The 17,093-nt window shown below is 38.8% G+C and overlaps 1 protein-coding gene across 4 annotated transcripts in view; it reads left to right on the forward strand.

The window, feature by feature from the left end:
* cc2d2a (coiled-coil and C2 domain containing 2A) overlaps nucleotides 1–17,093 on the forward strand; it is a 44,095-nt gene that overhangs the window by 20,397 nt on the left and 6,605 nt on the right. For 2 of the 4 annotated variants that reach the window (XM_088350554.1, XM_088350556.1), the window contains exons 26-39: nucleotides 57–224; nucleotides 1,777–1,834; nucleotides 1,900–2,009; nucleotides 2,090–2,186; nucleotides 2,282–2,380; nucleotides 3,598–3,774; nucleotides 5,208–5,222; nucleotides 5,299–5,493; nucleotides 6,801–6,890; nucleotides 7,608–7,721; nucleotides 11,539–11,673; nucleotides 12,850–12,972; nucleotides 13,066–13,124; nucleotides 15,968–16,166. In XM_088350554.1, the coding sequence (XP_088206680.1) occupies nucleotides 57–224; nucleotides 1,777–1,834; nucleotides 1,900–2,009; nucleotides 2,090–2,186; nucleotides 2,282–2,380; nucleotides 3,598–3,774; nucleotides 5,208–5,222; nucleotides 5,299–5,493; nucleotides 6,801–6,890; nucleotides 7,608–7,721; nucleotides 11,539–11,673; nucleotides 12,850–12,972; nucleotides 13,066–13,124; nucleotides 15,968–16,166 (1,639 nt within the window). The remainder of the gene's footprint in view (nucleotides 1–56; nucleotides 225–1,776; nucleotides 1,835–1,899; nucleotides 2,010–2,089; nucleotides 2,187–2,281; nucleotides 2,381–3,597; nucleotides 3,775–5,207; nucleotides 5,223–5,298; nucleotides 5,494–6,800; nucleotides 6,891–7,607; nucleotides 7,722–11,538; nucleotides 11,674–12,849; nucleotides 12,973–13,065; nucleotides 13,125–15,967; nucleotides 16,167–17,093) is intronic. The other 2 variants (XM_088350555.1, XM_088350557.1) reach the window with 1 other exon arrangement.

Here is a 17,093-nt window from a genome sequence, read left to right on the forward strand (position 1 = left end):
ACATGACTTCACTGTTGCCCAATTTGGTAATGAAATATTTTCTTGGCAACCATCAGGCTTTTGGGGTTAAACCTTTTCCACCTGGCCGAACCCAAACGTCCTCTGAAACCTCAGAGGAAGGAGAGGAAGAAAGTGACTGCTCAGAATTTGTCGGACGGTGACATCAAGCTGCTGGTCAACATCCTGCGGGCGTACGACATCCCAGTGCGACGTTCTCAGAGCGGGTGAGTGGCCTTCCCAGGCTGACAATTTTGTGTTCAAGGTGAATTGAAAAGAAAATGAAATAATATCGATAAGGATACATTTCGAAATTTTTAGTATCATTTTTACAATGTGTATGTTAACACGTTTTCAAAAGTAGGCAAAATATAACTTTGATTAATTTTGTCTCCATTTATTTAATTTAATTTTCCATTACCATGAGAATTATTCGAAACGAATAAATGTATCATGTATGGCAATAATAGTGCTCATTTTACCCAAGATATTCTTAGTTTATTTAAGAAAATCTCAAAATATATCTGAATGAGAAAATCAATATTTTAACAGTACAAAAGTATTTATATTTAACTAGGTTCTCCAGTTAAGAAAAACAAGCCAGAATAATTCTAAAAATGTAGTAATCTTACCTGAAATGGTTAAAAAAAGTATTTTCTTGTATAAATAAAACACATTTCCCCAAAATTATAAAATACACCAACATAAGAAAAACAGTATTTTAACTGTGCATATTTATCTATCTTTCACTTTCACAGTTATATTTCTTAAACTAAAAAATCTTATCCGAGATATGTTTGCTTATTTTTTTAAATAATTTTAGATTACAAAAAAAATTTGATTAATAAAATATATAACTTTTTTAATTGAGCTCTATTATCTGCAAGCAGAATGTAAAAAATTCCTAATAGAAATGATCCTTTCTTATTTTACTTATTTCTCTGAATCCACATTTTGTTATGTATCTGTACTCCAATTCTTTAGTACTGTCTTACTACATCCATCTTTTTCAAATATCCATGAAGTAAACCGTTTATTGCAGGTTACGTTCCAAAAAGCATCCGTGATAAAGTAAATCTACGAGGTAGAAAACTCTTTTTCAATTAATATACAACTAAATACCCTACAATACATTAACACCAAAGAACAAACACATTTAGACTAAGCATTTGTTTAACTAATAAAAGAACGGTATTTACATTTATGAATACGTGGCGGCAGTAGCTCAGGAGCGCTCGTGTTGGGATCAAGAGATCGCAGTTCGAATCCCGGCTCCTCCGTGTTAAATGTCGAAGTGTCCTTGGGTAAGACACTGAACCCCTAATGCCCCCAATAAGCAGGTTGGCGCCTTGCATGGCTGCACGGCCGCTATTTGTGTGTGAGTGTGTGTGTGAATGGGTAAATGTGAAGCACATTGTAAAGTGCTTTGGGAAGTCTTCATTGACGTTATAAAGCGTTATATAAATGCAGATCATTTCATTTCAATACCTACTCTATTCGGGACTGTTTAGACAATTAGAATGCAGTACACAATGCATAATGAAAATCCACCAAGCAGCGAGACGGTGAAATGTGAACCACATTATTGCAAGGGAATACTATTGTTAGTTAATTTCGCACTTCCACCATTTTACAACAGAATGCATGAACTTGATTTTCAGTTCAATTTTCATAAAGATCGTTATAAAGAAAATTGATTTGCAACATCAGCACATCCGACAAAAAAAGGAAATTGCTTCAATATGGTCCCTGGCATGTAACTTTGTCTTCATTATTTAGCAAAGCAGGACAGCTATCGCAGGGTGCCATGCAGGCCAGTGACTGGCTCATCAGTCAGGTAAGAAGAATGCCCAGGCGGGTGAATGTTGATCAAAGCGACAATGATTTTCTGTTGTGGCGCAGGTTCAGGTGAGGCCCTTCGTGGAAGTCTCCTTCCAGCGCAACGTCTTCCAAACCACTACTGCTGATGGGCCAAACCCTTGCTGGAATGAGGAGTTACAGCTTCCTTTCAGGTAAACTGCAAATGTACTGGATGATTCCGTTCCAAATACCGTCAGTATGACCCATCAACACTTGCCGATCTGCATTTTAGTGCACCCAACGGGGACTACAGCATCGCCAGTTTGCAGTCGGTCAAGGATGATGTCTTTGTCAACATATTTGATGAAGTGGTTCATGAAATCGGGGTGGTGAGCGAGTGTTTTTTGTCTGTTTTGTTCTCTTCCAACCATCACAATCCATGCCGTCAGCTGGAACGGCACTCAAGTGCAACATATGTTGGCAGAGCGACAAAGAGGAAGGTGCAACGCTGCATACTCGCGTGGAGAAGCACTGGCTGGGCTCTGTCAAGATTCCTTTCAGCACCATTTACTCACAGTCAAGGGTCAGATGGATATTTGTTGTTTCTCCGAGAAGTCACAGAATATTGATCATATTAGTAACAATGTTATCAGTGCACTATCACATGACTAAAACATTTTAAATCTTAACGTTTTTGAGAACTTGAAAAATATTTAAATCCCGTAAATGTATATGAGAGGAAGGGTGCTCAAGGTATGAAACCCAAATATACATCTTGGGGGTAAAAAAAAAGCAACACAAATCTACATGTAAATGGCCCAAAAAAGGTTTATTACTCATTTGTCATTGACAAAACAAAACAGTTATATTTGTATGAGTAACACAAGTTACATTATATTCACAAAACACTTAAAGAAAATGAGCTGACAAAACGTTACTTACAATTCATGTGCATAAAAAAATCTAAATTTTCACAAAAAGTGAGCCCATGTTTACAAAAATAATAAAAACAAGCAAATGTTAGGGAAAAAATATATATTCTTAATCAAATGGACATGCATTTGTTTTTCACCAAAGTTTAGAAAATTCACTCCCCTAAAATGATAATGTATTAAAACAACCGATAATCTGGTAGAAAATAAATATTCTGGGTGTAACTAAAATACAGTATATGTCCCCCAAAATTGAAAACATTTTTTATTTGTTTGTTTATGATTTAAACATTTTTATTACACAGTGCTGGATAAAAAAAATAACTGGCAACAAAAATATTACATCACATACTCAATACACAAAAAAATAGTAAGACAACCAAAACCTCGCACTATTGTATTTGCTTGAAAAAATCCAAACTTTCCAAAAGTTAGGAAATCCTAATCAAAAAATAATGAAATAGACAAATGGTAAAGTGTAGCAACAGACAAAAACAAAATCACAAAAATATTACTCAGTGTATTAAATACAAATTAAGAAAATTGTCAAATCTTGCATAAAAATAAAAGGAAAAGATTATATTAAAACCTACAAAAACTGCTAAATGTGATAAGCACTACTTTTCATTGTACACTTGTTCTGATACACTTAGAATTTGAATATTTTGCCTTATTTTCCTCTTTATTACATTGGAGTTTCATGTCTATTCTCGTCGTAAACTACGTTGTTATCAATGACAATGAAGACAATTTTAGTTACAAAAATTATACAAAAGGTACACAAACATGCTGAAAAGAATTGGTTGATGACTGAACGGCAAATGTTAAAAAAGTAAAATCCTAATGTTTGTGTTGCGTGTTATGCCAGATCGACGGCACGTTCAAGGTGAATACGCCGGCCGTGCTGCTGGGCTACTGCAAGGAGCGCGGGCTTGGCAACGCCAGCGCATACGAGTCCGTGCAGAGTTTGTGTCAGGGAGCCTTCATCACGCTCTTCATCACCATTGAGCCTCAGCTCATGCCTGGCGAGTCCATCAGGGAGAAGGTTCGGCTCTTAAAGACCACTCCAAAAGCTTATTATACTTTGCATGCATCTTCCTCAATTTCTCCAATAGTGGCCGAACACTCACGAGACAAGGTGGCCTCTATTTCTGATAGCTTGCCTTTGGTTTTGGAATTTTTTTTTTTTTGCATGTTTATATTTCAATACCAGGGACTCTAGATCAACATACAGTATTTATTTTTGTACAACGTAAAAAAAAATTCTCACATAAAAAAATGAAGTCTAGTTTGGGTGCGCATAATTCACAAGGTTTTACATCAATATGATTTATCAGTCGCAAAACATTGGCTGCAAAACCAAATCACGGCGGTGAGAGCGCCAGACTGCCATTGATAAAGATCAGTGGTCGGCAACCACCAGGCTGAGGATCGTTATGGTGCCATGGATTGTTTGGTACCGGACCTTAGACAGAACGAAACTTTGCCTTGTTTTATTTGTTCTGTATTAATTCGTATATACCAGGGGTGGCGAACAAGACTTAAAGTTTAGGTGCGCGTTATTCCAAAGGTACACGGTAGTATATCGCCGTAATTGAGCAACGATTGATCAGTCGACAAGTATCGTTGACCTTGTGCTCAACATTGGATGCAACAAGAATTGAACCCGAATCACGGCAGTGAGAGCACTAAGACTCCTAACCACGAGGTCACTAGGTTTATAGATGACAAAGGAAAAGGCATAAGATTGTATCTCATCATCACACTATATTTACTTATGGATCCATATAGTATGAAAATTGTAATTGAGCATTTAGGGAAAAGAGTTTGGCCAAAACAACATTGTACAACATAGTTCTATTAGTAAATAGTGTGATGATGTGATTATATCTAATGCCTTTTTCTATCCTTAATGGTCTAGTGATTACACAGTAAATATAGGCTTATTGCTATTGTTATTTTCATTATTGTGCCGGGCTGCAAGAATATACCACTGGTCCGAGGTACAGAGAAGGGTTCCGGCCACTGATATAGATTACGTATAAAAAGGAGTTACATTTGATCTTATTATCAAACTATTTTTATTCACGGTACCAGAGTCGAATGGAAAAACTGAAACTCGTCCTAAAAGATATAAATGAAAGCAAAAAAGCATAGCGAGTGAAACAACTCTGGTGTATCTGATGATGACTCAGACTTTGAAGGACATTAAATACACTGGAAACTTTTTGTAGGTATTGTGTTATGAGTTTACGTTGTCAGTAAGTTGTTGTATTCAACGTTTATCTTTTACAGTGTTTAGTTTGGCCTGAGAAAAAGTGAAACGTTTTACACCTTTTTAGATAAAATGAAATAGGGGTGCGCATTATACACGATTGTGCGTTATACCATAATAAATACGGTAAATGCCGTCCCTTGTTTTGAAACTCACTCATTAGTCATTCATTTTTTTCTTTTCTGTTCCTCTGCATGTTATAGATAAAGGAACTAAAGGTAACCAACCGCCAGAGATAATCGCGCTCTTTTCCTGTCTTCTCGTCAGTAAACTCACTGATTTTTTTTTTCCCAGTTCGACAGCCAAGAGGACGAACGTCTACTTCAGGCGGCAGAGCGTTTTGAGCGCACAGCAGCTGCAGAGTTCCCTGGCCGCCCCTGTGCCACCACTGTAGTGGACCTCAATGGCAAGACGGTTTTTATTACCCGCTACGTGCGTCCACTCAACCCGCCCCAGGAACTGCTGGCCAGCGAAGCGCAGGACGCCACGGTGAGCCTCTCCATGCCACTATGATGTGAAAAAAAGTTCTGTTCAAAGAGATAACCAAATTGTAAAACATACCAAATGTGAGAAAATAGTACGTTTTTTGCATTTATATATATAATATATATATATATATATATATATATATATATATGTTGTTGGTACATTCTAATTATTTTCAGAGATACAGACGCTCCCCTACTTACGAACATTCGAGTTACGAACAACGGTACATAAGAACATTTTTTTCGGGATGTCGAAAAATATGCGGACATTGCTGTAAGTTGGATTTTGTATTGTAGAGGAGAATGCTGTAGTGCTTCTTTCCGTCGCGTGGCGCTCTGAGGGGTCACCCAGCATCCACCCCGAAGAAGAAATCCGGCTTCTACTTCCTGGTTTGTGTGTACAGTAATCCCTCGGTTATCGCGGTTAATGGGGACCAAAACCACCCGCGAAAAGTGAAACTCCGCAAAGTAGCGACGCTCCTTCAAAAATGCTTAAAAAAAAAATACATATATATATATATATTGTTGTTGTTTTGTTTTTTTATTTTATTATTGTTATTTTTTAGACCTGCGAAGTTCTGAACCCGCGAACGTGGAACCACAAAGTAGCGAAGCCCCTTCAAAAATGCTTAAAAAAAAGTTTTTTTTTTAATGACTTTATTTTATTATTATTATTTTTTAGACCCGCGAAGCCCTGAACCCGCGAACGTGGAATCGCGAAGTAGCGAGGTCCCACTGTATACACACTGCACTGTATCCCCAGCACGCTAAGACGCTTTAATTGTTGTCAAAAGATGGAAAAGTAACGATCAAATGCTTAAAAGAAGGCAAAGGCTAAAAAGGGACGCACTCGGTACAAGGCGGCAGGAAAACTTAGCCCAAGCAGCTTTTTATGATCAAAGCACATAAGTCAGACAAAACGGTTAGAAGTCCCCCAGCAACACGGTAAGCAAAATTCCAATTACTCCAAGGGGAAATGAGCGCTATGCATTCGCTGATTTCTACAATTGCCTTCTGTTTTTCAACGGGATGCCCCATTGTTTTGGTTTTCATCTTCATCTGGTGACATCACAGCTATAGGGGATATGAGGTCAAACTGTCTATTTTGAAAATTAATTTCTCAAGATCCATGGCGAAATATATTACAATATATCTGCATAATTGTGGGGAGAAACACTACATGTTAATGGCTAATTGAAACAGATAGATATTTTGTTGTAATCCCTTTAACCTGATTAATGGATGGCGTAGATATGTCCAAGATTTTCACATGTCCATGTCTGTGGCATTTGTTTTCTGTCTACACAGTCTCAAGTGGCACGATTTGTCTCACTCATTCCATCCCTACCGGACCGAGTCTCCTTTGCTGGCATCTGCGACTTGTGGAGCACCTGTGACGTAAGTATCAGCTACCTTGGAATAATGACACAGTGCTCCCTTGTAGCCGTGTTTATTATCATGACAAGGAGTTGCATTTGAAAATGTATTTCATTTCATGCACCTTTAAAGAAACATTGTATTATTGAGCTCTCCCTCGTAGTAAAAGAAAATCTTTGTTCGTTAATGCTCACCTAACGTCATTTTCAGCTGTGTCAAGTTCAGTTCTGCTCTGAGCTGTTTACGTCACATGTTTTTGAATCATGTGACCGTTTAAGATGGCAATTATAAAGACGAGTACGTTTTACCACTGCGCCGAAATAAAACCTGAATGAGGGCTGTGTTGCCTATCGGTAAACCCTATATTTGTAGACAGCCGCACTAGGGCAACTTTACTTTGGAGAATAGTGCCAGATTGCAACACAGACGTGTATTTTTGTCTTGTTGTTCTTGGTGATTGCCACGCTAATGTACCAATTTACATTCGCTTGTTATCATACCCCGGGGATTAAAGGAAGCTTCAACGACCTGACATTGATGCCAATGATACGGAAAAAGAAGTGTAGCGATTTTAATGGATAACTTCCGCTGCTGTTCAATTCAGATGTATAATTACAAACTTTTGATCACTTTTTTTTGCATTAAAAATGTAAAAACCACTATACATTCAAAAAAAAAACACCTGAACCATGTGGACCACACAAAATGTAAATGTATTTCTATGTTTTCTTCCCCAAGCAATTCCTGACGTTATTGGCAGGAGACGAAGAGGAACACGCCGTGTTGCTGTGCAACTACTTCCTGTTCATGGGCAAAAAAGCATGGCTAGTTATTGGCACTGCCATTCCTGAGGTAAGGAATCTGGCCTTTTGTACACATTAAGACATTAATTAAAGGGACATTGTGTATTATTTAGTAACTTCTAGTGGTCTATCTATTTATCTATCATATCGAGAGGGGTGACCGACAGCAAGACAAACACATACACAAAAAAGAAAAAAGAAGCAAAAAAAACAAAAAAAACGGGAGACGTATAGCGGTAACAAAATCAATTATTAAAAAGAAAAACAATATTGATTGATATATGAACCATCAATTATTGTTTATTCTTAGCTTTTTATTCAGGCCCAGAAGTGTTTTAAACTGATATAAATCAGGGACATTTTTAAGGTCATCATCTAATTAATTTCATAAATAAATACATTTTTGGGTGGCACAATTGTTTTTCAATGTTGTTTATCTATCTACCCTGGTCATATTCCTTGAGAGGGGTGACCGACAACAAGACAGACATAAACAAAAAAGAAAGAAAGGAAAATATTTGACCATGGCCAACCCAAATACCCAAACAAGTTAAGCACCTCGGCACCCAAATTGGTCATGTTTTCGTCCCTCCAGATGAAACGGGACACAAGAAATCAGCCATGTGACACAACACACTTTTCTCTTCAACAGCAGAGCCTGACAGCTTTCACTGGTTTACCCCTGCCGCATCATACAGCTGCCCTGCCCATCCCTTAGAACGCGTTCAAACATCCCTCTATCCTTTCACAACACCTCTCCACTCATTCCTATCACCAACAAGAGCTCTAGCTTCCACTATATTTAGACCTCTTTCCTGCAGTGCACTCATAAACACCATCCATCCACGTCAATCGCGGCCTTCCTCTTGGTCTACTTCTATTTACTTCTGCCCTGTAGATCCTCTTCAACATTCGTTCCTCATCCATCCTCTCCACGTGTCCAAACCAACCGAGTACTCTCTTATCCACACACTTGCTCAGTTCCACTACTACTCCAGTTCTGTCTCTCTCTCACAATTTCATTTCTCAATCTATCCAATCTTGTCACTCCTACCATACTCCTCAAACACTTCATCTCAAAAACATTTAATTTCCTTCTTAAATCTGCATTTAGGCTCCAAGTCTCTACACCATACAACACAGTCGGCACAATCACACTCTCATACAGTCCCCTCTTAACATCCATACTCATACTCTTGTCACTCCTCAGAGCTCCCAAAACCCTGCTTCCTTGATTCACTCTGTGCAATACCTCGCACTTCAATGTTGTACTTGATATAAACCTGCACTTTTTAAACACTCGTTAGTCAATAATTTTGGATTTATTTTAAATAACATGAGGCCCACCAAGATTGTCTGCCAGATTCCTGTTATGGGTACCCCAAAGGAGAAAATAAACAAAAAGAAAGATGGTGTGGTTTGGTCACTTCGAGTCTCTGCAGTTTGTAGTCTTCCTTGTGCTTTGTAGCACTACATAATACAGTGACATCTACACTGACTCCTTAACTCGAACATTATAGGGATTGTGTGTATTAGACTTCTAGTGGGTGAAAAAACTTGTTTAGAAGAACAAAATAATAAACACTAGTGCTACAACCCTAGTGGTTAAGGGATAACCAAAACAAAAACTTAACTTAACGAAACGCATTTCTAAAATATTGCATTTATTTTACATATCATGAGCCTCACCTAAAGAGAGCTTACATAATTGTTTGCCGACTTGCTGCTGTGGGTACCCCCCCTCCCAAAAAAAAACTCACAATAAAAAAAATGACAATAATACACACACTAAAGTTTGACTGTGTGTGCTTGACTTTATAAAAAACAACAACCATATATCTATGTAAAGGAAGGAGAACATTTACCTGGGAGGTTATTAAGTAAATAAATTGCAGATTATTAAGTAAATAAATTGCAGATATCATTACTTAGGGATCCAAAAAATGCTCACACACGGAGATTCTGTGCACTTTACTGATGAGGCGAGCTCGCAGCAATGCTTGCAGCTGCCACTATAATTTTGCACAATTTTATATTATATTGTTATATTGTTTTGACGTTTTCATCCTTTTGCACATTTTTATCTTTGGAATTTGTTGTATTAAGCCCTCCAACTTCATTACACTATCGTAAAAGCATAATGGCCCGGCGTTGCTTGGCTCAGGGTTCTACTTGGGCAAGTTGTTAGCTGTGTTTTTTTTTTTAAAAAGCCACAGGGAGCTACAAGGGAGCGCCAAAGAGCTGCATGCAGCTGCTTGTACACAAAAGCAGATGCTTATTGATTTTGTTGGTATATTTTGGGGGAGCTTTGTAGAGGTAAGATCGGGCCCAAAAAAAGCACCCGAACCCGACGCAGGCCCGGGGGGTATTAAACCCGACCCGGACCCGGCCCGACTAATTAACTGGATTTGCTGGCCCGGCCCGAGGGGGCCCGAAATTACATATTTTATTTATAAGGAGGGGTGATTTATGATAACAAATTAAACTCTGCCTTTTGTTACAACATCTAGGCCTAAGTTAAATAAAACTGTATAAACATTTACATCTTTTATATTTCTGTGTCTGCACTGCAATCTGTCATTGACGGTTTTTTTTTTGAGGTAGCGAAAACATTTAAAGGCGTCCGTCATTTTGACGACTTGATCATTGGGCCATAATCCACAGCAGCAGTAGTAGTACGCCTTTAAGATTTTAGCGCAGCACTTTCATTGAGAGGGGATGTTGACGTGTTGTGCCGACTCCTATGCAAACCCCCCCCCCCCCCCCCTGATCGTATTCTATATAAAACGCTTATTAAAACAATAAAGCGAGCTAATTATAATAATTGGGAGATCCTAGTCTATATAACGCGTTTATTTAAACAATAAAGCGTGATTTTATTCTGCAAATTGCGTTTTTTAACGCGGATGAAAATGTCACCAACGTCAATGTACGCTTCCGACAAAAGCGATCGTATTCTATATAATACGCTTTAAAACAAAATAAAGCGAGCTAATTATAATCATTGGGAGATCGCGTTTATTTAAACAATAAAGCGCGATCGTATTTTACAAAATGCATTTTTTTAACGCGGATGGAAAAGTCACCAACGTCACTGTACGCTATGATTTCCGCAACCACAACTAATTGTACACAAATAATATTCATTTGATTTACTATAATATCCGTACGTAATGTCTTTTTTATTGTGAATGAAACCCTGGTTGCATTGGATCCCGCGGTGTAAACAAATTGTTGTTTTTTTCATTTAAAATCGGAGGGGGGGAGGAATTTCCATAGGAGTCGGAAAAATAGCGATTACAGCTCCTTCTCCGTTTTATCCAAATTATTTATTTTATAACAAGTATTCCTTGGTCTAGTATCCATACATAGTTTAAGTATATATTTTTAATGAACATTTAACACATTATTAATTAATTAAAAAAAAAAAAAAAAAAAAAAAAAAAAAAAAAAAAAAGCAGGACCGAACCCGACCCGACCCGACCGTATGACTGACATTTCAGGGCCCGACCCGGCCCGAAATTGCCTCGGGTTCGGGTTCGGGTTCGGGCTCGGGCCATAAATCTTACCTCTAGAGCTTTGACACAAAATCTAGGAGGCGTAAAATACACCTGTGTAAGTTTTCATGAAAATCGGTTCAGCCCTTTGGAGCCGATAAGTCTCATACACACACACACAAATCCGGATTTATAAAGTAGATGACAAGTCAAGTCAAGTCAAGTCACATTTATTTATATAGCCCTTAATCACAAAAATGTCTCAAAGGACTGCACAGGATTACAATTATACCATTACCTGATCTTAAACCAAAAAATTCCATTTATTTATTAATTCATTCATTCATTCATACAATTTTTGTCGGACAGGGCTCGAGTGCGTACGTGCTGACATTGGAGCAAGGCCGCTACCTGATCTGGAACCCGAGCAGCGGGCAGTACTACGGCCAATACGACACTTTCTGCCCCCTGCAGGCAGTCGGCTGCCTCGTCAGCGCTGACAACGTCCGTGATTTACTGCTTCGCTGTGAAACAGTGACGAAATTAAGTATTTGAACACCCTGCTATTTTGCTATTCATCCCACTTAGAAATAATGAAGGAGTCTGACATTTTCATCATAGGTGTATGCCCACTATAAGAGAGAACTAAACTAAAAAGAAAAATCCAGAAATCCCAATGCATTTTTTTAACAATGTATTTGTGTGATATAGCTGCAAATCAGTATTTGAAGACCTGAGAAAATGAATGCTAATATTTGGTACAGTAGCCTTTGTTTGCTTTTACAGAAGCCAAACGTTTCCTGTAGTCTTTCACTAGGTTTGCAAACATTGCCCACTCTCCACAGAAATCTTCGCTAGATCAGTCATGTTTCTGGGCTGTCGCTGAGAAACACAGAGTTTGAGCTTCCTCCAAATATTTTGGATTGGGATTAGGTATTGAGACTGACTGGGCCATGCTAGAACCTTGATATGCTTCTTACGGAGCCACTCTTTGGTATTCCTGACTGTGTGCTTCGGGTTATTGTCGTGTTGGAAGACCCAGCCACAAGCCATCTTCAATGCTCTGACTGAGGGAAGGAGGTTGTTCCCCAAAATCTCGCAATACATGGCCTCAGTCCTCCTTTTTAATGCAGTGCACTTGTCCAGTCCCATGTGCAGAAAAACACCCCAAGGCAGCATGATACTACCACCCTCATGCTTCACAGTAGGGATAGTGAAAATGGAAGAAGCTAAACTTCTTCCATTTTTTATTAATTGCTCCAACAGTGGATCTTTTTTTACCAAGCTGGTCATGTTACAAGTTAAAGTCTTACTGTATGGGGTGGACAGGTGTCTTTATGCAGCTAATGACGTCAAACAGGTGCATCTGATTCAGGATGATACATGGAGTGCAGGTGGACAGGTCTTTTACGGTCAGAATTTTAGATGATAGACAGGTGTTCAAAGAAGAACTATGTCACACAAATAAATCTTTAAAAAATCATGCATTGTTATTTCTGGATTTTTCTTTTTAGTTTATCTCATAGTAGACATGCAGCTACGATGAAAATTTCAGACTCCTCCATGATTTCAAAGTGGGAGAAATTGCAAAATAGCAGTGTGCTCAAATACTTATTTTCTTCGCTGTATGTAACAAAACGACACAACAATGTTTTAAAAACTAAAATATTCATGTGGCAGGTGTGGTTCAACGTTCAGGAGCACGTGTCCCCCATGAGGATCACTTTCGACGTTAGCCGGGCAAATTGCTGGAGGCCTTTTTTTACTCGCTCCTTTGTGCACCCTGGACTATCCAGCGTCCAGGTGACAAGATTTACATCTGTGTGTGGACATGCTTGGCCGTGTATTATATCTATCTTACTATCTATTATATATGTTTAAAATATGCACATGCAGCCAGAAGAGCTGGTGTACCGACCTTCTGACAAAGCCACAGCAGTGGAGCTTCAAGATAGGTAAGAGGTGAAATCAGTACATTTTTTCAGGGGCTTGAAAAAAAATCATTACTCTTTACAATGTAAAAACTAAAGGCGAAATTTAGTCCGGTGTCTGATGACAAATTAACTCTAAAATACATTTAATACTTTACATATTTGTTATGAACATAAACCTTACCCAAAAAGGATTTTCTACATGAGTATGAACAATACAAAGACCTTGTTTTGTGGTAAAGATCACGTAAAAATCCCTCTAAATATGTATCAAAACTTTGACATATATATGGAAGAAATAAATGTAAACATTATACTGTGCAGGGCAGCACAGCGCGTGTGCGGCACACTTCTGAGGTCATGAGATCGAACCTCCTGTGTGGAGTTTGCATGTTCTCCCCGTGCTTGCGTGGGTATCCTCCGGGCACTCCGGTTTCCTCCCACATTCCAAAAACATGCATGTCAGGTTAACTGGCTGGTCCAAATTGTCCCTAGATGTGAATGAGCGAGTGACCTGTTTGTCTCTCTGTGCTCTGCTACTGGCTGGCAACCAGTTCAGGGTGTCCCCTGCCCATTGCCCGAAGATAGCTGGGATGGGCTCCAGCACCCCCGCTACCCTACTGTGGATAATCGATGCAGATAATGGATAGATGGATTATACTGTGCTTTTAGAAATACTATACTGTATTTTCTGAAATATAAAGCACCTAAAAATGTCCCCAAAACTCAAAAGTGCGCTTTACAGTCCAGAAAATATGCTAGGTTTTAAATTGGTATTCTTAAAAATAGAATTTTAAAATTGGATATGCAAAAGAACTCTGCATTATTCCTGCAAATTCTAAGAACAGCGTGAACATTTTCTTTGCAGAAGTGTTCGACTGTTCTCTAATTTTGCAGTCACATGTTCACCATTGTTTTTTTGACTAAAAGGCACACCTTAAAAACAAAAATGTGCCAGAAATCTGAAAATGTCCCTTCTAATCAAGTGCACTTTAAAGTTCGGAAAATACAGTATTTTGATTGCCATGGTCAAATGTTATTTTTAAAAAAGTATTAGTCGTGTGTCAAAATTTTGTGGTTTTCTTTCTTTATTTATTTTTTTATAAGAAATAATTCCTTGGAAAACAAATATTTTAATGTTAAAAGCATTATATTTAGCTTTAGCTAAGAAATTTGACAGTTTTATTGTTTACTATCTTGCTCATCCATTCTATATGGTTGGTGTAATAAAGAGGCGAGCCGTTTCTTTTGAAATGAATGTGGAATAAGAAAGCTTGATGCGGTTAAGAAAATGGTTGGATTGCCTTTTTTTGGCCACTCTTAACACAGAGGAGGACCTCATGAAGCTTTTTTGATGAGAAATAATTCCTTAGAAAACAAATATTTTAATGATAAAAGCATTATATTTTTTTTTATATTCATATTATATTTTATTTTTTTATTTTTTAAAGTTTTAATGTACTTTTATTTTGTTGTAATTGTAGTAATTCTACACAGTTTCTTTGCAGTATTTCCATTGGAGTTTTTGTAGTATATCTGTAGTAGTTTTGTAGTAGTTGTACTTTTGTAGTAGGGGAGATCGACAGACTGGTCGGTGCAGCGTCTGCCGTCATTCGGACCCTGTCCGTCGTGGTGAAGAGGAAGCTGAGCTGAAAGGCAAAGCTCTCAATCTACCAGTTGATCTATGTTCCTACCCTCACCTATGGTCATGAACTGTGGGTTATGACCGAAAGAACACGATCCCGGTTACAAGTGGCTGAAATGAGTTTCCTCCGCAGGGTGGCTGGGTTCTCCCTTAGGGATAAGGTGAGAAGCTCAGTCATCCGAGATGGACTCTGTGCAGAGCCTCTGCTCCTCCGCATTAAGAGGAGCCAGTTGAGGTGGCTCAGGCATTTGATAAGGATACCTCCTGGACGCCTCCCTCAGGAGGTGTTCCGGGCATGTCCCGCAGGCAGGAGGCCCCGGGGGCGACCCAGGACACGATGGAGAGACTGTCTCTAGGCTGGCTTGGGAACGCCTCGGGATCCCGTCTGATGTGCTGGAAGAGGTGGCTGGGGGTGGAAAATTCTGGGCTTTTCTTTAAGGCTGCTGCCCCCGCGACCCGACCCCGGATAAGCGGAAGACAATGGATGAATGGATGGGTGGTACTTTTGTAGTATTTATGCTGTGACATTTATGTAGCGATATTATTTTGGTATTACTGTAGTATTTTGTATTTTCAAGTGTTTCGATGCTAGTATTTCATTAATATTTTTTACTATCATTGTAGTTGAATTTTATGGAGTGTTTCGGATCTAATTGTGCACAAGCTCTTGATGCACCACCGCTTCCAAGCATGTTCCTGACCAACGCCTTTACAGTCTAAATGTGTAACTGGAGTGCCACGTCCAATTTGTTGTCACAATATTTTCAACTCATTTTGTAACAATGACAATAAAGGTATATTCTATTATATTCTATTCTATCCTATCAACACCAAACCCACCACCTCCCATTTGAACAAGCCCACCTTGCCACATTTTCAGAACAATGTGACGAGATGGGCCGTTTAATTTTCATCTCATCTCATCAGCTGTACCGCTTATCTTTATTAGGGTCGCGGGGGGGCTGGAGCCCATCCCAACCTGCAGTGGGCAGGGGACACCCTGAACTGGTTGCCAGCCAATCGCAGGGCACCGTTTCATTTTGTTAGCTTTAAATAACACAGCCTTTTGGCTGTCTGTTGGTCATTCTGGAGGTTTAAGAAAATCCCTTGGATTTCTACTGTTAAGAACAGCTCAAACGACGCATCCCACTTAAAATACAATTTTAAGGGAAATCTTTTTTTTTTTTTTTTTTTTTTTTAAAGTGTATGTATGTACTTTTAGGCTGGAGAAGCTGCTGCGAGATAAGTTGATGGAGTGGCGCCCCCACCGGCCTACCCGCTGGAACCGCTATTGCACCAGCGCCCTCAAGCATTTCCTGCCCAGCCTGGAGCAAGGCGCCAACAACGCAGGCAACAGTGCCGGTCGCGACCTGGCAGAGGGCCACAGACACGAGCTCCAGAATTTGCTTGGAGACAACCGGGTAGGTGGCGACTACATCGAAGCACGCTCGACAACAATTTGAGCGCTACTTTAAAGCAGTGTTTTTCAACCTTTTTTTGAGCCAGGGCATGTTTTTTACATTGCAAAAATTTGGCGACACACTACTCACCAAAAATGTTATAAAATGACACTGAACAGGATGTTTAATTACAATATTATTTATAATACCCCCAGTTTTTACAGCACAGATACTTGACAATGACATAATATTTGCAGAAAATGATTCATAAATGTTTTATAAAATTTTAAATTTTAAAAAGTGACGTTGGAGAATTTCTCACGGCACACCTGACGGCACAATGGTTGAAAATCACCGCTTCAAAGGGACACTAATATTTAACCACTAGCTGTCCCTGTGTGTTGTGTAGTGCAGGGGTCTCCAACGTGGTGCCCCCTAAGCTAAGGGGCCTGCGGGCCTGTTCTGAAAAACGCTCACTCGTGCTGGGTCATTGGGATTTTCTAGTAAAATGATTTTTTTTAGTGATTGACTGAGTCTATTTAACCCTCCCTACAGTATTTAATCTGGTAATAACATAGTGACCTCATAGTAATAACATGATGGGTTGTTATTTTGGAAATGCATATCAAACTGGGTGCCTTTTGCACTAATTAGTAACAAAAAGTAGCTCTCAACTTGTAAAAGATTTGAGACCCTTGTTTTAAATCATATAGAAGAATAGTGGGTAGCCCCTAGCCCAAACAAATATGTCACTTAAAAATTTAATGAATTGAGTTTAGCATAAGTAAAAATAATTTCTGTTAGTTTTGCTTTTTGGAAACACTGTTTTAGTTGATGCAGAATATAAACTTACACCATTATTTAGGACAAAAATGGCATTTCAAATTAACCTCAAAGATATTAAAACTGTGGGAGGGAGACAATTTTTTATGGTATAGTTGTTGATAT

The sequence above is a fragment of the Urocampus carinirostris genome, chromosome 12 (assembly GCF_059441175.1).
Source record: "Urocampus carinirostris isolate Australia breed hairy pipefish chromosome 12, RoL_Ucar_1.0, whole genome shotgun sequence".
Lineage (NCBI taxonomy): Eukaryota > Metazoa > Chordata > Actinopteri > Syngnathiformes > Syngnathidae > Urocampus > Urocampus carinirostris.